The sequence below is a fragment of the Calidris pugnax genome, unplaced genomic scaffold (genome assembly GCF_001431845.1).
Source record: "Calidris pugnax isolate Ruff unplaced genomic scaffold, ASM143184v1 scaffold9, whole genome shotgun sequence".
In the NCBI taxonomy this organism is placed as follows: Eukaryota; Metazoa; Chordata; class Aves; order Charadriiformes; family Scolopacidae; genus Calidris; species Calidris pugnax.
Window position 1 is genome coordinate 1,630,020 of NW_015090778.1, and position 23,506 is coordinate 1,653,525.

At 52.2% G+C, this 23,506-nt stretch overlaps 3 protein-coding genes across 3 annotated transcripts; all 3 read left to right on the plus strand.

Annotated features, from left to right (window-relative positions):
* The first annotated feature begins 227 nt into the window (after window positions 1-227).
* NOTUM (notum pectinacetylesterase homolog (Drosophila)) lies at window positions 228-5,655 on the plus strand. Its single transcript, XM_014949805.1, has 9 exons — window positions 228-246; window positions 361-469; window positions 1,318-1,376; window positions 2,770-2,872; window positions 3,503-3,694; window positions 4,042-4,142; window positions 4,244-4,391; window positions 4,989-5,036; window positions 5,145-5,655. Exons 1-9 carry the CDS (start codon window positions 228-230, stop codon window positions 5,449-5,451), a joined length of 1,086 nt encoding a protein of 361 aa, XP_014805291.1. The 3' UTR covers window positions 5,452-5,655.
* A 5,217-nt stretch (window positions 5,656-10,872) lies between these two features.
* Window positions 10,873-13,242, plus strand: MYADML2 (myeloid-associated differentiation marker-like 2). Its single transcript, XM_014949621.1, has one exon. It carries the CDS (start codon window positions 11,403-11,405, stop codon window positions 12,309-12,311), a length of 909 nt encoding a protein of 302 aa, XP_014805107.1. The 5' UTR covers window positions 10,873-11,402; the 3' UTR covers window positions 12,312-13,242.
* A 3,518-nt stretch (window positions 13,243-16,760) lies between these two features.
* Window positions 16,761-21,937, plus strand: PYCR1 (pyrroline-5-carboxylate reductase 1). Its single transcript, XM_014953812.1, has 8 exons — window positions 16,761-16,855; window positions 16,947-17,017; window positions 17,118-17,297; window positions 17,932-18,153; window positions 18,641-18,733; window positions 19,146-19,309; window positions 19,401-21,090; window positions 21,156-21,937. The coding sequence occupies exons 1-7, from the start codon at window positions 16,789-16,791 to the stop codon at window positions 19,558-19,560; spliced, it is 957 nt and encodes a 318-aa protein (XP_014809298.1). The 5' UTR covers window positions 16,761-16,788; the 3' UTR covers window positions 19,561-21,090; window positions 21,156-21,937.
* The last annotated feature ends 1,569 nt before the right edge of the window (window positions 21,938-23,506 follow it).

Consider the following 23,506-nt stretch of genomic DNA (forward strand, 5'->3'; position numbering starts at 1 on the left):
TTCGGCGTCGTGTGTACGGTGGAATTAGCCCCAGATCCCGGGTTTGGGATGCTCCTCTCTCCATTCTCGCTGCTGATGCTCCAGTTTCTGAATACCCAAACCTCCATCATTCCCACAGATCTTACAACTGCATGTGTCAGGATTCACCAGCCAGGATTTGTTTGTTGGATAAGCGCTTCATTTTTAAGCATGTGCCACAACTTCTTCTCTGTACAAGAGGCTCCTCGATGGGCTTCATCTCGAAGCGTGAACCAAATTCTGAAATGTTCCTTCCGCTTCCCTCACTGATGTTTGTTATCGTGGATGTTTGTGTTCTTTGTGGTTGGAGGTCCCGCGTGAGGCTCGTACGGTTTCTCTGAGGTCTCAGACTCATCTGTACATTCCTTGTTTCTTTGTGCCCTTCCACAGGAACCGGGATCCTGTCGTCACAGCCAGAAGAAAACCCCCACTGGTGGAACGCAAACATGGTGTAAGGAGGGAACGAGGAGGGGAAACAGGGTTGTACTTCAACAGCTTCTCCTGCTACAAAGATTAAGGCTAGCACTCGCGAGAGGGAATCGAACGTTCCCTCATTTGTTCTAGTTCAGCTCTAACAAAACAGCACTGATCTGGAGAAACTTTAGCCCGGTCTCCTTGGAGTTGTGGGGTGGTCTAATGGAGACAAACTGGGGGAAGCTCAGGGAGCCTTCTCAAAGAGCTGAAGTGGCAAATCCTGTTGTGTGTGGTGGGCTGATGGTAGGTGACACGTTTGCCAATTGGAGGGAGAACGTGGAGCAGAGCCTGTAGCTCAAAGAAGAGAAATGAGAAAGACACCAGTTCATGTACACATCTATATAGGAGGGAAAAGCAGGAGAGAGGGATGTTAATGTGCGTTCTGCAAGCTGGAGACAAAAATGGGAAGATAATTTCATCCCTGCAAAACCCTCCAGTGATTGCAGTCAGCCTTTATGCTGCATTGAGAAAGTTTTCTTGTTTTTCATGTGAAAAACTGAAGCACGGAGAGCTGGCTGTGGCAGGCCATCCCCCACAGCAGAGGGGCAGCTGAGAGCAAAATCTTGGCCCGTTGTTCTGAGCTCAGTGCTTCAATTAGATTGATAAAAGACACGTTATTTATTGATTTGACCCAGTAAAACTACCAGAAAAGTCCAGGCAGTTGTAATTGTCACTTGGTGTGCAAGAAGGTAAGTTGTTTAACTGGACGAGAAACTCTTCCCTTTTCCCCTCCCCAGGGTTTAATTTCTTCGGTTCCTTGCCCCCATCCTCACCCCTCCTTGCGTGTCAAAGGAACATCAGTGCTCACACAGCTCTCTCTTACAGATTCATCCCTTATTGCTCAAGTGATGTTTGGAGCGGTGCCTCTTCCAAGTCTGAGAAAAGTGAGTGTTGCTGATGGGCTGTTGCTGCCCCAGACATCACACATTAAAGGATGTGGCCAGACTTCTGTGAAATTACGTGAATGAAGAACAGGCTTTTTCTTGCTGAAGGGCAGGAAAGAATATCAAGCTACTTCCAGATAAAACATCCTGATCTCTTTAGCTCGGGCTGTTCTGACATAGTTCAGAGCCACCGCGCGCAGAGCTGTTACACTGGGGCAGTATGCGAGGATTAGAGGAACCAAATTCCTTTTAGATGAATCTCCAGGTTCCAGCACAAGGGCAAATTAAACGGTGTAGCTGAGGAGCCCTGGTTTGTTACGTGTGACTTTGGCCTTTGACAGGAGCCATGGCGTGTCAGGCTGGAGCTGTCTGCAGGCTTCTTTGGGGAATGAAGAATAGTTCACCTTGGTACATGCATTGCCATCGGCTGTCATTTTGATGATGATGGAGCTCTGGGAGTCTGCTTAGAGGAGTGTTCTTCCCAACTAAGCTGGATTTTATGCCAATGAATTGCTCTATTTTGTGCTTCTCTGGGGTTTCCCAGTTTAAGCGGTTTTGGTGTCTGGGTGCAGTAGTGTCTACAGAAACACCAGGGGCTTAGTTCTCCTCTCCTTTGCTCGTGAAAGGTTGTCTTTGACCAGAATGGAATTGGTGTTGATGTATGCTGCTGTGAGCCCAAGATGCTCCATGGTGTGACACTGAAAAGGCAGAAGGTTAACGCTTTTCTTTGAGTTGGTCTGTGAGTTCTGGCCTTAAACCAGATACTGAGTCCCTCGGTGGCTCTTTCACTAATTCTTGCATTGAGCAACTGACCACCCGTGGGTGCCACGGGTACACTTTTGTCACAGCAAAGGGACCTTTCCACTTCATCGAACCTTCTCAGGCTTGTTCCCATGAAGCAGCTACACCTCAGCACCACCTGGTGCCTTCTGGTGGTGCCAAGGAGGTCTGTGTGGGTGTAACGTTTTGTGAGACCTTGCTCTTCTGAATGGGCTTTATGACCCTGGGGGAAAAGGGGGTACAGTGAGTTGGAACTGAGATCCTGGGTGGTAGGAAGGTGTGCGTGTTCCTCACGTATCAAGGAACGGTCCCAGCGCCTTCCTCTGCTCTTGCTTTCCTTGTCCGAGATTACCAGTTCCTGAGCCCTGCTGTAGGAAGGTCCTGTCCTTGTGTTTCTGTGTATTCTCAGCGCTTTCTGCTTAGTCTTTCTCAGGGAAATGTGTTTTGTATGGGTGGGAGTGTCTCTTGTTGGATGTGCTTGATACAGGTGGAGAAACGGGCTGGTTTTCGGTTCATGATCCCTTCATAAAGTTCTTAAGCATTTGTGGAGAGGAAACAGAAGTCTTAGCCTGGGCAGGAAAGAGTTTTGTTGACACTGAGCTTTCTCTTCCAGATGAATATGCCTTCATGGGAGCCCTGATCATCCAGGAGGTTATAAAGGAGCTGGTGGGAAAAGGTCTTAGCACTGCAAAGGTGCTGCTGCTTGCAGGGAGCAGGTAGGTATTGATGAGATCTCCTATGGTGAGGACAGGAGATCTCCACAGTAGGAAGCTGCTAGGGAGGAAGCCTCAGCAGACCCTGAAAAACTTCTTCTAGGGGGTAAAAGCTTTTCAAGAGGGAGGGAATGTGTTCATTCTTCCCTGCATCAAGAATGCTGGCTCCTGTTGGCCCACACCCTGAGACACATTCCTCTTGTGAGCAGATTGGGGACATCCGAATGGAAAAATCACACTTGCTTGATGCAGGTGCCCCAGATCATGGTGTGTTGCAGGAAGCTGTGGTACCCTCAGCGTGTGTTGCACAGGAGTGTGTTATAGAAATTCCAGAGGGTGAATTTGTCTCACTTCAGGTTCTTTTGTGTTTTGAGCAGCCAAACCCCTTGCAAATGATGTAAAGCATAAGTATTTCCCATATATATTGGTTTCTGAGGTATCGGGCTGTTACTCAGCACTGGCTTTATTTCTGACTGTTCTGCAAAGCAAAGAAATAACTCGGTGGCTGCCACCCAGAAGTGGGTAGTGCTGTGGGTAGGGGAGGTTGTCACTGCTGTGGGAGGACACACGTGTGAGGATACGCGTGCGAGGCTGGTGTGTGCTGTGGCTGCAGCGTGCACGTTGCCGTTGCAGTGCTGGAGGGACGGGAGTGCTCCTCAACGTGGACCGAGTGGCAGAGCAGCTGGAGGAGATGGGTTACCAAGGGATTCAGGTTCGAGGTTTGGCAGACTCCGGATGGTTCCTGGATAATAAACAGTATCGCAGAACCGACTGTATTGACACCATAACGTGCGCTCCAACAGAAGCCATCAGAAGAGGAATAAGGTACGGTCAGATGCTCTAAAGTGCAGTTTTATAAGAGGTTAGAGTGTGGAAAAGATGTCCTCCCTCTCTATCTTCTTCATTTTGATACTTAAAGAATATTTAACATCTGCATCAGTGGTTTTTTTCAATGGGTTTATTGGAAAAGGCAATAATTTAAAATCTAGACATGCAAAAGAAAGCCTTCAGTTGTAGATGCTCTAAAATGTGTTTATGGGACAAAGTATCCAAGAAAGAACTCTGCTCAGTTAAGTTGAAACTGTAACCAGAACAGAAACAGCCCGGGATATGAAAAGGCTGCTGTTCAGACTGTGCTGTGACCTTGGTTCTGTTACTGCTGTGTCCTGTAGGTACTGGAACGGTATCGTACCCGAACGCTGTAAGCTGCAGTTTAAAGAGGGAGAGGAGTGGAACTGCTTTTTTGGATACAAGATTTACCCCACTCTTCGATGTAAGGATCAAAGGAGAGACATGAAACGTATTCTAGGGTTTCCTCTCTATCCGTAGCTAACTTAGAGCAATTCCCTTTTCCAATTTTCTTTGTCTCCCTAGGTCCTGTCTTTGTTGTCCAGTGGCTCTTTGATGAGGCCCAGCTTACTGTAGACAACGTGCACCTCACTGGCCAGCCTGTTCAGGAGGGGCAGTGGCTCTACATCCAAAATCTGGGTAGGGAGCTGAGAAACACCTTGAAAGATGTGACGTAAGTATTTCATTGAGGAAAACCCGGCACGTTTATTTATGAGACACATTCCCATCCGGTATCCTAGCAGCATTTCTCAGATCTCTGCAGAAATGGATGTTGTAAATTTGGTAGCTATTAGTTAGTCTTCATCAAGAATCTTGCCTTTTTCATTTCTGGGTAAGTGCAAAGTAATTTTCAGCTTTCCAATTATCAGCTGCCCTTTGTTATTGATAGGAAGGTGGATTTTTCTTTCCTACCTCCAAGGCGAGGTCTGAGCCTCCTTGCTGTTGCACAGCCTTCAGCCTCACAGGGATGTTTTAAAAAGTGCTGATTGTAAAATATCCAAAGAGTGGACAAGAGGGCAGAGGAGGAGCCGTTAATGTGCCTTACTTGGTTCGTGCGTTCAGGAGTCTCTTGTCTCTTGTTCTGTTAGGAAAGCTCCTTTTCTTCTGGATATTTTCCAGTCCAGTTTTATATCACGATAGCCATTGCTGTTTCTAAAAACCTTGCCAGGGGCAGTAAAAATTCCACCCTCTACCTAGTCCGGAAGGTTCTATTTAGCAGGAGGTACTTTGTCCTTCCAAGACCTAATCCTTGTTTCCTTTTTCCCTTTAGCGCTAGCTTTGCTCCTGCCTGTTTGTCTCATGAGATCATTACACGCAAGTGAGTGATTTTGCAGATTCTGTGCAAGGTCAATGGGGAGAGTGGGAGGGGAAGGAGCCCGTTGGTCAGCCCAGCCCCTGACACCGTCTGTGGGGTTTGTCTTTGCAGCCACTGGACGGACATCCAGGTGAAGGGGACGTCGTTACCCCGGGCCTTGCACTGTTGGGATCGGAGCCTCCACGAGAGCAACAAAAATGGGAAAGCCCCTCTGAAAGGCTGCCCCATCCACCTGATCGACAGCTGCCCGTGGCCCCACTGCAACCCCTCCTGCCCCACCATCAGGGACCAGTTCACGGGGCAGGAGATGAACGTCATCCAGTTCCTCATGCACATGGGCTTCGACGTTCAGAAGATGGCACAGCAGCAGGGCCTGGAGCCCAGCAAACTCCTGGGGATGCTCAGCAGCGGTAACTAGGAAGGGGGCTGCAGAGGGGCAGAGCGATGAGATTGGGGGGAGACTCCAAGCCCTTCTCCCACACTTCCTAATCTTCTTCCTTACGCTCATGCAGGCAGACGCACGCTCACACCCACGCATGCTCACACCTGTACAACCCACGTGCTCCCACACTCTCGCACACTTAGGATGTGTCAAGGAAAAAAAAAAAGAAAAAAAAAAAAACCCTCTGAAAGGCTGCCCCATCCACCTGATCGACAGCTGCCCATGGCCCCACTGCAACCCCTCCTGCCCCACCATCAGGGACCAGTTCACGGGGCAGGAGATGAACGTCATCCAGTTCCTCATGCACATGGGCTTCGACGTTCAGAAGATGGCACAGCAGCAGGGCCTGGAGCCCAGCAAACTCCTGGGGATGCTCAGCAGCGGTAACTAGGAAGGGGGCTGCAGAGGGGCAGAGCGATGAGATTGGGGGGAGACTCCAAGCCCTTCTCCCACACTTCCTAATCTTCTTCCTTACGCTCATGCAGGCAGACGCACGCTCACACCCACGCATGCTCACACCTGTACAACCCACGTGCTCCCACACTCTCGCACACTTAGGATGTGTCAAGGAAAAAAAAAAAGAAAAAAAAAAAAGAAAAAAAGCAAAGGCGATGATTTCTTGCTTACACTATTTGACTGGAACTCGTTGCCTCCAGACACCAGGGCTCAGTTTTGGCCGTTCACATCCTGCGTTACACAAGGCGATCTGATACAGGGAGTAGCAAAGCCATAAATAGCAGCAATGAGAACCTTCCCCAGATCTAGGACTTCTTCCCTTGCCACGAGTTTTACATCATGGACTTGATACAAGTGGTGGAAAAAAAAAAAAAGCAAGCACTGGATTTTTTTTGTCCAACTAGAAGTGAAGGAACGGTTACACGACTTCCTGGAGGTCAGCATCTCACGATGAGTCAAAACGTACAAACCCAGGACACGTGCTAGGGATGGACACTCTTGTACTCAATTTACTTTCCTATTATTTTATAAAATGACTTTTTTATTACTTTTTTTTTTTAAAACTAAGCAAGAAATATAAATGATATTGTTTTGTAACATATTTTTTTTAAATAACGAAGAAACCTCTTGCTACTTTGGCAACGTGGACATATTTATTTTAATATGTAAAACGCTATTTATAAGGGCTGACCAGAGAACCATACATATGTCTTTGTAAAGTTGTATATGCTGCTCATTTGGATGGGTTATCCTTGTGATCACTTGTGCCTGGGAGGGGGCTGAGGGTGGTATTGACGTTTTGTAATAATTAGACTTTTGTGTTCCCCTTGCAGTTCGCTTTGTCCTTGTTGCTCTGACGAGAGGTTGTAAAACGAGGTCTAAGTACAGAGATTTTCACCCAGCGTTGATGTTTGCGTCCTCGCACGGCGTTTTCAGCTTGAAAACTGTGATTTCCCAGGTGTGCAGGGCATTTTAAGATGCGGGGAGATCTGTTTTTTGCAGCGAAGGCCTCTCTTCTAGTGAGAGAAGTGTTTGATGAGACCGTCTTGCTCATCTTAGACTGGGGAGCACTTGGAAGAAAAAAGGCAGAGAACACAAGACGAGCACCAACATATTTTTATCCCTCCAGTCGTGTGCGAACGCACCCACCTCCGAGCAGAGAGTCCCCGTTGGTGGTGATGGGAGGAGAAGGTGGGAGGGATTGGGAACACCTGGTCCAAGCTGGAGGGAGCAGAAGAACTGTCCTCAGTGGGGAAAGGGCTTCATGCTGCCCCGTGTGCAGCTGCCGCAGGGAAACCCGTGCGGGTTTTTACAATGTGTTAGGCTGCAGAAAATTAGGGGATAATTTTAGAAGAATTCCATGCACTTTCAGGATAGGTCTTGCCAGGTTAAAAGGGTAACGGTGTTTGTAGCATCCATTGTCTTAGGTGAGTAAAACCAAAAATGGAACAAAACTGCGGCCATTCGGTTACTTTTCCTGGGCTTCAGCAGCCGGGTGGTGCCAGATAGGAGATCCGGCTGTACCAGGTGGGTTTAGTAAATGTTTAAGATAAAAAAGTAGCTAAAGAGAAACCAAATCGTGCTCCCAGCAGAGCTGGAATGTAGGAAAACTACCAGTGGAGTTTCCATAAGGACAACCTAGGGGTTCCTGATATCCTTTATGTTTTAATGACTTGGGTATAAAAGTAAAATTGTTCTGATAACATTTTTCACGCCACCAAGTTAAGAGGCTTCTGCAGCACAGACAGCACTTGGAAAAGCATCCAGGAGGATGGGATCCCTTTGAGAGCTGGAGTCAGGTGGAGTCAAAGTGCTGGTACTCGAGCAGCGGCTGGAATTCCTGCTGGGCACCAGTTCACCAGCTGGGAGCACCCAGGGAGCTGCTGGGCATCAGTTCCTGGCAGGGTGATGGTACAGGAGGTGACGGACCCGGAGACACGGCCAGTGCCCTGGGCTGTGTCCAGCGACGTATTTCTACTGGGAAACAGTAAAGTGTAAATGCCACCCTTGAAGTTTGGAATGCTTTTTGCAGAGCTGGTTACATGTATGCAGGTAAATTTAATTCTAAATCTCAAACATTAATTCAAAGGTTGGTTTCTAAAAGTCAGAGACTGTTTGGAGGAGATAATTTCCTTGCAAGCACAGGAAAAAAAAAAGCCCTGGGAGTTGGGGATCACTCTTTTCACTTAGTGCACCACTGCAACAGTCTTTTAAAATGTCTCAGAAATATTTTTAAAGGGGAACTTGGCTAATTTTATTAGAAAAATTATACCATATGATTGCAAGTCGTAACTGGAAACTGGAATCTGTAACCCAGGAAGTCACATCCAGCTCTATACTTCTTCTTGTACTTGTGCAATAAATATCATTTTCCCAAGCCTTTGTAAAACTGGCACTTCTAAGTTCATCCCCAGTGGCATCTGCTGTGTGGAAGCCAGTGGCAAAAAGGGCAAGACTGGAAAAAAACAGTACAATGTGTTGTACACTCAGATCTCGTAACCAGGTGAGATACTTTCTCTCTGAGAGGGAAAAATTGTCTTTGGCTAGAGGTGAAGGATTAACATCAGAGAGAGTCAGGAGGGGCCAGGCCAGAGGGTGAGAGCACCTTCACCTGGAGCTGCTTGGCTCTCCCTGCATTTCCTGGTTGTTGTGATGTTAATTGTGCACCTTCCACCCCAAAAGAATGCAGGTTTTCTACCTTTAGCACCAGAGGTCTTTTTCAGGAAAATGGGAGGGATTTTCGTGAAAGGGACGCTGAGGTTACAAGATGGTGACACAGCTGAAGGTAGGCACCAAGCTGTAGTGTTCTCATGCGAATCATTCCACGGACCCTCCAAAACCCTGACGGGGAGCTGCAGGAGCACTGCAGCCCGTGTCCACCTCCGTCTGTCTCTTGTCCTGAGCCACAGCTGGATCACAAGGGACTTTCAGCAGCGACACCAACTTCAATAGTTCCTGTCCTGGCCCCGTTTGTCGCTGCCACCCGTGCACGTCTGCTCTGCACCAGTGACGCCTCCAGCTTAAAAATAATCCCTGTCAGGTGCAAGTTTGCTGCTGCCCTTTTTTTAAATCTGAGATCCGTGCCCTGATCTGGCTCACAGAGCAGCCGTGTTAGCAAGACGTGTGAGAGTGAGGGAGGAGGGTGGGAACCAGACCCGCTCCATCGCCTCCGAAGCCCCCCGTGTCCAAGCAGGGGCTCCGTGAAGCCACACGTCCCAGCAGAACATGCTGCCGCAGTGAGGTCCCAGCTGGGTCCCACCAGCGCTGGTCCCAGCAGACCTTGCTGGCAGCAGATCACTGGGAATGGGTGTTCTTCACGGGGATGGGGGCTTTCAGCTGCCTGAGGTCCCCAAATCCCCATCCACAGCACAAGGGAGGGTTATGATTTTAGGGCTACAAAGATGATGAGGGGTCTAGAACATCTCTCTTAGGAGGAAAGGCTGAGGGACTTGAGTCTTTTTATTCTGGAGAAGACTGAGGGGGGATCTGATCAACGCTTATAAATACTTAAAGGGTGGGTGTTAAGAGGATGGGGCCAGTCTTTTCTCAGTGGTGCCCCACAGGTAACAGGCACAAACTTGACCATAAGAAGTTCCACCTAAACATGAGGAGGAACTTCTTTACTTTGAGGGTGGCAGAGCCCTGGAGCAGGCTGCCCAGAGAGGTGGTGGAGTCTCCATCTCTGGAGACATTCAAATCCCTCCTGGACATGTTCCTGTGCAACCTGCTCTGGGTGGCCCTGATCTGGCAGGGGGTTGGAGGAGATGATCTCCAGAGATCCCTTCCAACCCCGTATGATTCTGTGATTCTGTGACAGTGACAGGAGAAGGGGCAGCACCATCCTTCACTGGACAAACCCCAGCTGCCCCAGAACCATGGGCCAAGGTCACAAACAGGAGCGGAGCAGATACTTTTTTGTCAGCTCTTCATTACAGTATCTGCACTGCATGTGGTGATTCATTGGTAGGTGTCTCATCATGACATTAGCATACAACTAAAAAGCAATTGTATTAAGCAATTATTATTGTTAGCAAACATGAGGGTCGTTAGGACATTACAGACTTTATCAGCACAGCTGACACCCACCTTGGACCACTCAGCAGGGTTTTAGGGCTCCGGGCTGGGCTTGCCCCCCCAGGTCAGGCTGCTCCCTGAAGCCCCCCACAGCTCCTGGACCACCCTGTGTCCGTACTGGGACCAGCACGGGGAGAACTGGTCTGACACTGAGGAGTCAGCAGTGCTGCCGTGAGGTAATGGAGGAATTTTTCTACTATGTTGTGTTTTAAATTTTTACCCATTCTGAAACTACATCAGAAATTTTCTTCGGGGCTTTTAGAGTAAGAATTAAGAGACTTTTGGGGAGAGGCCAAGTCTGGGGAAACGTATACCAAAAATGGCTACCTGGGAAAGCTTTGAGCCAACAGGAAGGAGGGTTTGACACTATATATTGAAATCTGTGCTCCAAATCAGAGCTAAGAATATCAAAGCCATTTGTTTTACAATTGTATTTTGGTTTGGCTTTCTGAGATACAAGAATAACTGGTTCCTGTATAAGTCAAACCGAGATATGGAAGAATTTAAGGAGACAGGGAGGACCGGTGCTCAAAATCTTCCCAGCCACACGCTGTCCCTGACGCTCAGAGCACAGCAGGGCCTTTCACAGCAGGTAAATATATCACTGCTCCAGATGAAATGCAGCAAAGTGAGTCAGCTTTTATTGTAGCCTCTGGCCTGAATCTTTTTACAGGGCTCGTGATGCCTTCGGGCTTCACACTCAGGGGGACTGGGGTCTGCAGGACCGAGCTCCTGTCCCCATGGCATGGCTGGTCCCCAGCCTGATTCCCCCCACCGAGGGGCAGCTCCGGGAGAAGAGCAGTGTCCAGGGACCCCTGCGCTGCCGGAGGAGCAGCAGCAGGATCATCAGGAGCCTCTGATGGGGCTCGTAGCTTCAGTGTTAAATAACACCCGCTCACGGCAGTTGAGGGGGGCAGGACTCATTCCAGAACTATTAATATAGCCCCTATTTATACTCCTGGGCTCCTGCGACCAGTGCACGGAGAGCTACAGCTGCAGAGCTAAAATGGAATCAATGTCAGCCGGCAGGGAGACGGCAATCCTTTCGGCCATCATGCAGGAAAGGAGACGATGAGAGGACAGACCTTGGAGCCGGTCTTGGACCCTGGAGAGCGGAGGGAGCCGATGGCAGCACCCTGAGGTGGCAGCCAGTGGGCAGAGCCAGCCGTAACATCCCTCAGCCAGCAAGTCTGTGCTGAGAGGCGGCCAGAAACGCAGACTCAGCGTCACAGGCAGCACCTCCGGCACCGGGAGAGACGAGGCGGGGATTCGAGCTGCTGCTCTGCTTCTCCAGCACCTGGTGTGACTCAGGGCAAAGCAGCAAAACCCCGAAAGGACATCTTGGGAGGTGGTGGGGGGGGAGGCTTTAACTGCAAACTGTCTGCTGGGCTGGAAAGATGATGGAGAGCACGGGAGGGCCGTATCTGAACACGGCTGCGGTGACATCCCCCGTGGGAATAGCTCGTCTGCTGCAGATGACGTTTGGATGCGCTACCTTCAGCCTGGTGGCCCACCAGGGGGGATTCAGCGCCGCCTACGGCACCTTCTGCATGTTTGTCTGGACCTTCTGCTTCGCTGTCACCGTCTTCGTCGTCACCTGCGAATTCACGCACCTGCACAGCTGCCTGAGCATCTCCTGGGGGAACTTCACGGCCGCTTTCGCCATGCTCGCCACCCTCATGTCCGTCACGGCGGCGGTGATCTACCCACTCTACTTCGTCCAGCTGGAGTGCTACCCCATCGGCTGCGAGGTGAGAGACTTCCGCATCGCCGCCAGCGTCTTTGCCGGCCTCCTCTTCTTCGCCTACGCCACCGAGGTCTTCTTAACCCGGGCAAAACCGGGACAAGTCACCAGCTACATGGCCACCATCTCGGGGCTCCTGAAAATCGTGCAGGCCTTCGTGGCCTGCATCATCTTTGGGGCACTGGTGAACGACAGCCAGTACGGCAAATACGTGGCCACGCAGTGGTGCGTGGCCGTCTACAGCTTCTGCTTCGTGGTGACGGTGGTGGTGGTGGCCTTCAGCGTCACAGGTAAGACGGCCTTGCCGTGGTTCCCCTTCGAGCGCTCTGTGGTCATCTACACCTTCGGGGCCGTGCTGCTCTACGTCAGCGCCGCCGTCATCTGGCCCGTGTTCTGCTTCGACAGCAAGTACGGCTCCCCCCGGCGCCCTGGCCTCTGTGCCAAGGGCAAGTGTCCCTGGGACAGCCAGCTGGTGGTTGCCATCTTCACCTACGTCAACCTGCTGCTCTACGTGGTAGACCTGGCCTACTCCCAGCGCATCCGCTTCATCTCACACATCTGAGCTGCGGCTCGGCCGCCCCGGCGCCCCGAGGGACCGTCATCGGGGACACGGGGAAGGGAACGCACGCAAGAGCCACCAACCAAACTTCGAGGCCAAGACTGACTGGACCAGCAAATTAATGACCCGTGGCTGGAGCTGATGCTGGAAAAAAAGCCCACATCCTCCCATCATCCAACATCTGCCTCAGCCTCCCAGTGCCAGAGCAGAGAATCTGCAGCTCAGAGTGTGCAAAATGGCCTTTCGTCCCCCGGGCCACAGGAACGGTCGCCGCAACAGCGGGGCTGCAGGCGATGGGCATCGCCGAGCCAAATATTAGGAAAGACACCGAGGGTTTTGAAACTCTTACCAAACACTTAACCGTAATCAAGTGACTACCCAGGAAGTGGGAAAGTTAAAAGCTGCATCAAGGAACAGCAGTTCTGGGGATGAAAAACAATCCCTCGGAGTTTGGGTTAGTTTGGGCTGTGTGGTGAGATGTGAAATGCTTGCAAGTGTGGGAAATTCCAGGCAGGATGTTTCTGAGAAGAACAGCATAGCTGTAATAGTATTTTGAAGATTACCACTCCTTTCCCTCCCTCTCCTCTCCCTCACTGTTTAGCACAGAAAAAGAATATCCTTGGGCATGCACCTTGGGGGAAAGCAGGGGATATTCTTATTCAGCAAACACTGAGTCACTACAGAAATGAAAATTTGCGAAATTGGGGGCTCTGCTGCCAAGAAACAGGGTGCAGAACAGAGACAGACCACAAAATAACCGTGTGTAACTTGACATCCTCGCTCCGGCGGGACCAGACGGCACCTTGGCACGTGCCTTGTCTCGGTTCACGTGCCACCGGCTCTTTACGCTGCTGTCAATAATTCTTTTTTCTGCGAGCTTAGAGAAAAATTCTGGGGGAGAGGGAGGGAGGGACACAGAGATTGATAGATCTCTCAGCTCTGCGTAAAAGACCAAACCTGGGGGTGGGGGGTGGGACACAGATAGGACAAAACTTGTGTAGGATGGTGACAAAACTGGTGTAGAATAGAGACGAAGTGTGAGGGCTGCCTGGCAGCGGAGCGGGCGTGAGGATTCCCGAGCTCTCTGCGTCACCCACGAGCTGCATTTCTCTGGCCCATCCCTGACAAAACACCCCTTTGAAGTCCCACATCGCATAGCTCAGATTTCAAGCTTAATAGGGAGAAATGTTCTTCATTTCTGATCCAGGGAGAAACCAAAGCACTCCGAGTACTTGCGCAGAAAGCATGCGGGCGGGAGAGGTTTGATTAAAATCTGAAGTAGCTGCCTGTCAGAAGCGAGGTTTATTTTTTAACCCAGTTAAAATAAAGCCGAGCGGCAGACCCACATGCTCCATCTCCAGAGGTTTGTGTACTTTCATCTTGCTCTCCACACAGCTTCTGTTTCACCAGGCACAGCCCTTCGGCTTTCTGCTGGGAAGCACAGGTCAGTCTATTTTCATGTATGAAGCCTGAACGCAGCCCCAAAAAAGTATATGGACAAGACGGCCGAGACCCCTGACTGACATTCTTTGTAGTAGAGTCGCTCAGGAAACAGGAAGGCAACCTATTTTTCATCGGTGCTTTGTACGGGGTTTGAAAAGCAAAAGGAAAAATTGTTGGGACAGATGGCGTTGAACAATTCTGCTACTGAGTTAAGAACCAACCTTTAGCAGTGGGAATTGTAAGCCTGTGAAACAGGTCAAGAATCAGCATCCAGTATAAAGGGAATGTGGACACCAGCCTCCTGAGGGGGGAAAACAACCTCCCAAGGGTGGGAAATAACCTCCCAAAGGGAGAAAAAACAGCAACCCAAGGGGGGAACAGCTTTCCAAGGGTTCTTCTCTCCTGCACGTCCCCGTTAAGGACAGCAAGCCTGGACGGTAACGGTCCAAGAGGCCGCCCAGCTCATCCCAGGGCAAGACCCAAGACTGTCTGCTACAGATATAAAATGGGGTATTAGAGAGCTCTATTTCTTGCCACCTGAACAAATTAAGGGGTTCTACAAATAAGAAATGGGAACTCGGGGAAAATAAATCTTTTCCTATTGCAGGAGGTGTTGTACAAAGAGGCACCGCACGCAAAAGTAACCTTGAGCATTTATGATATATTCTTTTTAAACCCGTCGACCTGGGCAAATTAAGCTGTGTCACGCTTGAAAATTACTTATTATTATTACAGAGCACTAAATATCAAATAGGTGACTGCGAACCAGCATGGATTCTGCTATTAAATTCAACCTGGCAAACCCGGGAATGTTGCTCTATAGGAGACCCTTCCCGAGGGGGCTCCGAGGGGCTGGGGGACACCAGGGACGGCTCCTGGGGACAATGCCACGTCGTTCGGGCAGGGGGTTCTGTCAGAAGCTCCTCATGCTTCTTCAGCCACAAGTAGGAGCAATTAGCAGGAATATGATAAAATCTGCTAATGACACAAGTTGATGCAATTTATGCAGTGCTGGGGACGTAAACAAAGGCCCAACAGAAACAGGTAACTGGGAAACAATGGGGGTGAAATGTGGCGCCTTCAGAATAAGGAGGGAATCGAATTTAACATGGAAATCATGATCCCACTGACTGGAGGAGTGGAAAGACAAGCCATTGCCAAGAACAGCGTGTTCAGATTTAGCTTTCTCATCTGCCAGCCAAAGACTGAGCAAAAAATGTTAGCATGGTCAAACTGGCAAAAAAAAAAAAAAAAGATTGTGTGGACAACAATCTACTCTTTTAGGAGGGGAAAAAAAAAAAAAAAATCAAAACCTCATGCTTCAGTGGTTAAAACACTCACTAACCAGTGGAAACTATGAGATTACCCAATCTAGGACAGAGAACATCCGATATCTGCTTAATATGGTTTTAACAACCAACCCTGTCATGATTCAGTTAATTAAAACCCCCTTTATTTCCAGATCTTGTCTTTCCCTTAATTAATATATCACGTAACTCGCCTTCTGCCATATTGTCACCAACCAGCCTCAACTTTTGTGGTAAACCAATGTCAGAACGTGCAGGCATTTGTCTAGAATTATGGATTTGTGTTTGCAACCATCTAGACAGCTCCTGGTGGATTCTAACCCAAAAGGTATGTACATACACACACACATGTATAACCTGAATCTTTAACATGTTGGGGTTTGGTTTGGTTCTTTTTTCGTTTTTTTTTTTCCTCTGGGTCTTCTCTGAAGACTGGGACTCCGTGTCCCAAAAAGACAATATTTAGGAACATTCCTCTGCAGAAGACACAGTGAGATTTATTGATGTCGATAAAGGAGTAAGAAAAGAGCCAGAGAGGAGGGAAAAGAAAAGAAGAAAAAGAAAGCGGTGTGTTGTGTGTGTGGCCAAGAAGGCCACTGGCATCCTGGGGAGCATCAGGAAGAGTGTGAGCAGCAGGTGGAGGGAGGTCATCCTGCCCCTCTGCTCTGCCATGGAAGACCCCATCTGGAGCACTGGGACCAGTTCTGGGCTCCCCAGTTCCAGAAGGACAGGGAACTGCTGGAGAGGGGACAGCAGAGGGCTACAAAGATGATGAGGGGCCTGGAGCATCTCTCTGCTGAGGAAAGGCTGAGGGACTTGAGTCTTTTTTAGTTTGGAGAAGAGAAGGCTGAGGGGGGATCTGATCAACACCTGTAAATACTTAAAGGGTGGGTATCAGGAGGATGGGGCCAGTCTTTTTCCAGTGGTGCCCAGGGACAGGACAAGTGGAAATGGGCACCAACTTGACCATAAGAAGTTCCATCTCAACATGAGGAGGAACTTCTTTGCTGTGAGGGTGGCAGAGCCCTGGAAGAGGCTGCCCAGGGAGGTGGTGGAGTCTCCTTCTCTGGAGACATTCAGATCCCACCTGGACACGTCCCTGTGGGACCTGCTCTGGGTGGCCCTGCTCTGGCAGGGGGTTGGAGGAGATGATCTCCAGAGGTCCTTTCCGACCCCATGGATCCTGCGTTAAGATCACACGTATGCTCACAAGCAGTTCCCAATGCCCGGTTTTCACGGGACCCGTTCCACACCGGCCCATCCCAGGCAGCACCGCCCCCCCCAGGGGTCAGCACCGGCCCGGGCAGGGACGTGGTTCAGGCCGGGCACCCACCGGCGATGCCCGTCGGTGACTCGGGGCCCGGGTGATGCTCTGGAGGAGCAGAACCGCTCGGGGGCCTCTCCCGGGGGCGAGGAGCTCCGCGAACAGGAGCACCGGGGCGGAAGGCCACCACCGGAGCCCCGGGGGCTGGGATCGGCGGCCGGGCCGGGCCGGGCCGGGCCCTCACGGCGGCGCCCACCGAACCTTCCAGAATGGCGGGCTCCGCCGGCCGGCGGAGCGGCGGGCGGACAGCGCCCCCTGGCGGCGCGGGGCGGCGGGGAGCCCCCTCAGCGCTGAATGATGCAACACTCCGCGCCGGTTGCCCCAATAGCTGGCGAGGGCCGCGCCGGTGGCCCCGCCCCTCGCCCCTGAGTGGCGGGGGGCCGCACCGCCCCCGCCTCGCACCGCCATGAGCGTAGGGTTCATCGGGGCCGGGCAACTCGCCTTCGCCCTGGCCAGGGGCTTCACGGCGGCAGGTGGGCCCGGGTACCGGGGCGCGGGGGGGGGATAGGGAGGGGGGTCGGAGGGAGCCGAGCCGCCCGGTGTGACGCGCGGTGCCGTTCGCAGGGGTCCTGGCCGCGCATAAGATCACGGCGAGCTCCCCGGACACCGACCTGCCCACCGTCAGCGGGCTACGGGTGAGTCAGGGCGGGGGGGCGGCGGCGACCCCCCACCCCCCCCTCCCCATCGCGGGCCGTCCCGGTCACAGCGGTCCCGTTTGTCCCCCAACCGCTGCAGAAAATGGGCGTGAACTTCACCGTGAGCAACAAGGACACGGTGAAGAACAGCGACGTCCTTTTCCTGGCCGTGAAGCCCCCCATCATCCCCTTCATCCTGGAGGAGGTGGGGCCCGACATTGAACCCCGCCACATCGTCGTTTCCTGCGCGGCCGGTGTCACCATCAACTCCATCGAGAAGGTGAGGGGTGGCCGGAGCCCACCGCGGTGACACCCGGTGCCTGGGAGGGGGCTGCCGCAGGGCAGGAGCGTCCCAGACCCCGTCCCGTCCTCCAGCCCCCCAGGAAGGAGGGACAGGCGTTACCTCTGCTCCCCGGGAATGGAATTCATGCCACAGCCCGCTGGTGGCTGGCTCTGCCTGTCCTCACTCGCCACAACAAGCTGTAGGAGTCCCTATGCCAGCTCTTCCATTACACCAGGGACCATTGGATCTTTTCTCTCTCAACAGAGGTGGGCCATCTCCCCTGAATTTCTGCAGACTTTGGTGCTAAAGTGTCTGCACGAGCTGTTTTGGAGATTCCTGAGTCGGTATGGAACAAGGTGTTCAGGGTGTTGCTCCCAACAGCAGCTCGGTCCAGCTTCCTATTTGCTGGTACCACCAAGGACTTCATGTTGAAATTCTGGCTGCTTTGGCTCAGAGCAGGGAGTTTAGAATACAGGAGTCTCACTTTTCCCTCTCCTTGTGTTGTTCTTGCCCCTGGAGAGCCCCTTCCTGGAGAGCCCCTTCCTAGACAGCCTGTTTGGTACAACAAATACGCACTAAAGCTCATGTCTCTCTCTCTCTCTCTGTCTCTCCAATAATCTTCTGCCCTAAGAAACTTTCTACCTTCTGCCCCACACCAAAAGTGATCAGGTGCATGACCAACACCCCTGTGATCGTCCGGGAAGGTGCTACAGTCTATGCCACTGGGACTCACGCGGATGTGGAGGATGGGAAGCTCTTGGAACAACTGATGGCCAGCGTTGGCTTCTGCACCGAGGTGGAAGAGGACCTGATCGATGCCGTAACGGGGCTCAGCGGCAGTGGCCCCGCGTATGTACGTGCTGTGTCCCCAGCCGGCGACAGTCGTGGGGAGGGCAGTGGGCTTTACACGTTGTGAAAGTCTTGGCAACCTCAGTGTGTCATTTCTTGTTTTTCTGGTCGCTTGCATTCGCGGTGGGACATATAATCCAGGTATCCAGTTTATAACCAGTGTGGGTCAACAACAAAAGTCCCATTACCAGTCGGATGAGTCTGAAGTCCATAGCCAGCATGTCCACATGTCCATGTTGCAAAACGTGGGCCTGTAGTTGTTATGATCCAGACACTGGATTTCTCCCATTGCCCCATTCCTGAGCAGGAACCAGTTTGGGGGGTGGGGGGAAGCCTGGCAAGGCACCCATGCAGAAAGGGGGAGGCTCTTGTCAAGTCTGTGAGCGACAGGAGTCACAGAGTGATCCTGGAGCCCTGGATTCTCTCTTCCCTGAGAACATCAGTCTTGGAGTAGAGACATTCCAACACCTCCTTCTTCTCTCTGGTCTCAGGCGTTCACTGCCCTGGATGCTCTGGCAGATGGGGGAGTGAAAATGGGACTTCCCCGCCGACTGGCCGTTCGACTCGGAGCACAGGCTTTGCTGGTCAGTATTTCCTCCCCCACAACATGTGTGAGCCTGTGCGGGCTCTGTGCAGGGTATTTTGCACGTCACAGTTTGAAATTATCTCCGTCCTCTTACTGAACCTACTTAAAAAAACCCCCATGTTTGGTTTGACTGCACGCAGGTTCCCGATGAGGGGACGTAGGAGGCGTCCGCAGCAATCTGCTGGCGCTGATGGGGGTTTGGGAGCTGGGGCCTGGGGAGCCATGACCCCCCTGCAAGGCTTTTTCAGCTCCAAAAAGTGTTTTGGCAGCCTGCTAATGGCTCTCGGGCAGGAGCCCGGGTTTGCCCACTGTAAGTGTGGGGTGCTGCTCTCTGCAGGGGCGAACGGGAGTATCTGACAGCCGGTTCCTCCGTCAGAGCCCTGGCAGCTGTTTTCTCTTCTTCCTTCCAGGGTGCTGCCAAAATGCTGTTAGAATCTGAGCAGCATCCTGGGCAGCTGAAGGACAACGTCTGCTCGCCTGGGGGAGCCACCATCCATGCCCTGCACTTCCTGGAAAGCGGTGGCTTCCGCTCGCTCCTCATCAATGCTGTGGAGGCTTCCTGCATCCGGACAAGGTGGGCACCTAGGAAGTCCTAAAAAGCCCACAAAACGTGCTCCATGTCTCCTCCTTTTCCTATGTCTTTCTCTCCCACCATCCCATTTCAGGGAGCTGCAGCATCTGGCAGACCAAGAGAAGATCTCCCCAGCAGCCATAAAGAAGACTTTGTTGGATAAGGTGAAGCTGGAGTCTCCTTCTCTGTCCATGGCATCTGCCAGCAAAGTCAGTCTGTTCAACAATAAGAGCCACAGCAGCAAGAAGAACTGACCAGACTCCGCACTCCATCAGTCTTCTCCATGCCCTTTCTTTTTTATCTAAGGAAAAACACTCACTCTGGATGTTGGTGTCCCCTGTCCCTGGCTCTGGGCTCGCAGTGGCTGTGGGGCAGTGTGACACTGTAGAAGAGGGTCTTTAACCTGTAGTGGGGTTGATACAAACCGTCCCTGGCATTGCTGTTCTCTGGTGGGCAGGGGTGATACCATCATCAGAGCTTCAACAAGGGCACTGCTTGTCCAGAAGCCTTGGATGCTTCTAGGGCTCAGGCAGTGTTTGTGATGTCTCATGCGGAAAGGGTTTCTAATAGGACTTTTTAGGAGGTTTCAGAACGCCTTTTGGTCTCCAAGGTTTGAACCAGGCCTGGACCCCTCTTGCCCACTCTTGCATCTGCTGTCAGAGCTTGTGTCCTGTCGCTGTCTTTATTCGCTAGAGCAGATGCTGCCACACTGATGCAATGTGTTGGAGGCTGACCCCTAAAGCACCTCTCAGAAGGGACCAAAGTGCTTTTGCCCCATCTCCCGTCTGCCTTTTGAGAGACAGATGGTGTGACCTTCTGGACCACACTCCATTTCTCTCTTTGCTGGCCACCCCTCTCTGCTCTGTCTGGTTTGGGGAACCATGAGCTGCTCTCCCTGTCCCTCCTTTGCTGCCAGGCTGGCTTGGGTGGTCGGGCGGGTGGAGGTGCTCCCTTTTTCCTGTCTCCAGCACCTCTTTGTGCTCTTGATAGGCAGAATCTGCTCCCACATGCCCATGAGGACATTCCAGAGTCACTGTGCTCCTTCATGCTCTCCTTACGCTTTTGCACTGCTCCTGGGGCAGGCCGGGAGGAGAGATGAAGTCAAGGACAACATCCTCCAGAGAAAGTCTCCTTCTGCACCATTCCCTTAGACTCAAGCAGGATTTGTACCCAGGTGCTGGGACTTTTCCTTGCACCAGGCTGTGCCTCCTTTTTGGGCTGCAGTCTTGATGCCTTGTGCAATCAGCCGTGTGGTGGTGGACTGATTGTCCCTTCCAGACGGTGTTTCTCCCAGCAGAGCCCTTGGGCTGGTGAAATCCAGGACAGCAGCCTTCAGTGTCACCTTATGTTGGCACAGTTGTGGCTCTCTGGTATTTTCTAGAGAGTTCCTTTGAAGGTGTCGCACTGCTAATGGCTAGAAGGGAAAAATACCTAGAAAGAAGTTGGAGGCTGCTTCATGCACTTGCCTTCCTAGTTCCGTAGAATACAAGACAAAAGGGAAACACTGAGTCATCTGGTCTGGCTGGTGGCTCCAATCTTGTCCCATCTCACCTGGCTTGTCCTGCATGGGACCCAGAAAGAAAGTCAGTCTCTGCTTGACACAAAAGAGGTTCAGGGAGGACTTGAGAATGCCCGATGCCTGTCCAACAACAAGAACCTGTTTGGTGAAACACATCCAGATGACTAGGCTTCTGCAGAGGAGGAAAGACCTTTGCTGTTCTGGTCTGGAGAATTTCCCGAGTCTGACTCAAATTTATAAGAAAGAAACAGCAGCAAAGTATGAGGTCTACTGCTGCTCTGGTCTGGAGAATTTCCTGAGTCTGAGAAAGAAACAGCAGCAAAGTATGAGGTCTAAAAGTAGTGGTCCCTTCTGCCCCTGAAACTCCAGTAGTCGTGAAGGAAGGAATCTGGCCAGGGCTGTGGTAGCCACAAGCAGAGGGTGGCCCTGCTGGACACCAGTGCCAGCAGGAGCTGTGCTTTGTTGAGGGAATGCAGTTCCTCCTCCCTGGGCACTCAGGAAAGGGAGGAATGAGGGTTGTAGACTCAAATGGCAGAAGGGACCAACGCTTTGATCAGACAGAAGGTGGAATACAGCTCGTCTAGAAGGATGGGTAACCTTTCCTTCAGGCACAGTCTGGGGAGCCAGCCCCAGAACAGCAGCAAAGAAGATTCTCTCTACTGCTTTCTGTGATTTCTTCATAGCCATTGTCCCTGCATGGCTTCCTTGCCTCTCTCCTTTTCTCCCCGAGTCCTGTCCCAAGCTAGAAACCTGCACAAAGCCTTCAAGCTGCTGCTATTGCTTCCATGGGGCTGCGGTGGGACCAACGGGCTGGAGGGGGTGGGATGGATTTGGGTGGATAACAGTCGTACTGTAATCTACCTTGGGGTACAGTGGGGAGTGCTGGTGAAAAGGAGGACGTTTAAGATGGTCTTATTGTCTCCTGAGGAATCTTGGACCTGCAGGTGTTGCAGGAAAAGCATTTTGATATTGATGCAGAGGCTGCCAAAGGTGCTAGTAACGTTAGAGCATTTTTAGTTGTTAGGCTTTCAGCTGGTAGCAAGGATATGACCCTATAAATGTGACAGATGGTTACTCCACATAATAAACTGCTTTGACAGAGCTGTGGCTAATCCTGGCTGTTTGGAGCAGGTCTCTCTCTCTCTCTCTCTGTCTCCAGTCGTGCTGCAAACCCCGCTGTGAGGCTGGTTTGTCTGGGTGTGGGACTGGGAAGTGCATCAGCCCATTTCTCCTCAGCTCCCAAGCAATGACACAAAAGTTGTTCTAGGGCCCAACAAGGTTTTGGAGACTTAAAGAGAACTGAGGGAGGAAAGCCTTCTGGCTGAGCCTGACGTGAAGGACCTGGAGCACGAATCCTTCTCAGAGTATCCCTGCTCTGCTTGTAGCACAGCAGTAAATGCAGCAGGCACCAGTATTGCTGTGTTACGGACAGGGTGACCCCTGCAGCAGGCCAGGCATGACCTGGGGGAGCAGCATTTCACAGCAGAAGAGCCATCCCAGGTCTCGGTGCTTCTCAGCCGGGGCTTCAGCACCGTCACCGGTTCTCCCGGGGGAGCTGCTGTGAAGCCTCTGCATCAGCTTTTGGTGGAGACCTGGCTGCTCCTGTGTGCAGTTTCAGCAGCTCTAGGGAACTGTGGGTGCAGCAAAGGGGACAGCAGTGCTGTTCACACACCCCCACCCCTTACAGACCCCCACAGATGCCCAGTCATGGATCACAGAGTTGTCAGAGTTGGAAGGGACCTTCTAGAGATCATCCAGTCCAACTCCCCTGCCAAAGCAGGGTTGCCCAGAGCACATCACTCAGGAGCATCCAGGTGGGGCTTGAAGATCTCCAGAGAAGGGGACTCCACACCCTCCCTGGGCAGCCTCTTCCAGGCCTCTGCCAGCCTCACCCCAAAGAAGTTCTTCCTCAGGTTGGAGTGGAACTTCCCATGTTCCAGCTTGTGCCCGTTGCCCCTCGTCCTGTCACTGGGAACCACTGAAAAGAGTCCGGCTCCATCCCCCTCAAACTGTCCTTTAGATACTTGTCAGCATTAATAAGGTCTCCCCTCAGCCTTCTCTTCTCCAGGCTACAGAGCCCCAGCTCTCTCAGGGAGATGCTCCAATCCCTCCATCATCTTTGTTGCCCTATGCTGGACTCTCTCCAGCAGTTCCCTGTCTCTCTTGAACTGGGGAGCCCAGACCTGGATGCAGGATTCCAGTTGTGGCCTCCCCAGTGCAGAGCAGAGGGGGAGAATGACCTCCCTCCACCTCCTGGCCACACTCTTCCCTACGCAGCCCAGGATCCCATTGGCCCTCTTGGCCTCAAGGACACATGGCTGGCTCGTGGATAGTTCACTGTCCACCAGGACCCCCAGATCCTTCTCCACCAGGACCCCCAGATCCTTCTCCTCAGTCGTGCTTCAAGCCGCACCGGCTGGGACCATGGAGCCCCCGCCGTGGCGGGGTCGGTACGTGCGGGAGGGGCCCGGTCCCGCCGCCGCCGCCGCCCCTTTAAGGCGCCGCCTCCCGAGCGCTGCGCGTCCCCCTTAAGGCCCGGGGCGGTTGCGCCGGGCGCTTCATGAATGGAGCCACGTGACCCAAACATCACGTGACGCGTCCGTGAGCGGCGGCGGCGGCGGCTCGCGGCGGCGTCCCGGTCCCTCCCAGCGCGGCCTCCCCGCCCGGCCCGGCCCCGGCGG

What these genes read in the sequence shown, in the direction of transcription:
- PYCR1 (XM_014953812.1), top strand. Translation starts at nt 16,789, where the DNA reads ATGAGCGTAGGGTTCATCGGGGCCGGGCAACTCGCCTTCGCCCTGGCC. An exon ending in CCACCGTCAGCGGGCTACGG is followed by an intron (nt 17,018 to 17,117) that starts GTGAGTCAGGGC and finishes CAACCGCTGCAG; the next exon opens with AAAATGGGCGTGAACTTCAC. An exon ending in TCGGAGCACAGGCTTTGCTG is followed by an intron (nt 18,734 to 19,145) that starts GTCAGTATTTCC and finishes TCTTCCTTCCAG; the next exon opens with GGTGCTGCCAAAATGCTGTT.
- NOTUM (XM_014949805.1), top strand. An exon ending in CTCTTCCAAGTCTGAGAAAA is followed by an intron (nt 1,377 to 2,769) that starts GTGAGTGTTGCT and finishes TTTCTCTTCCAG; the next exon opens with ATGAATATGCCTTCATGGGA. An exon ending in CTGCTGCTTGCAGGGAGCAG is followed by an intron (nt 2,873 to 3,502) that starts GTAGGTATTGAT and finishes TTGCCGTTGCAG; the next exon opens with TGCTGGAGGGACGGGAGTGC.
- MYADML2 (XM_014949621.1), top strand. Translation starts at nt 11,403, where the DNA reads ATGATGGAGAGCACGGGAGGGCCGTATCTGAACACGGCTGCGGTGACA.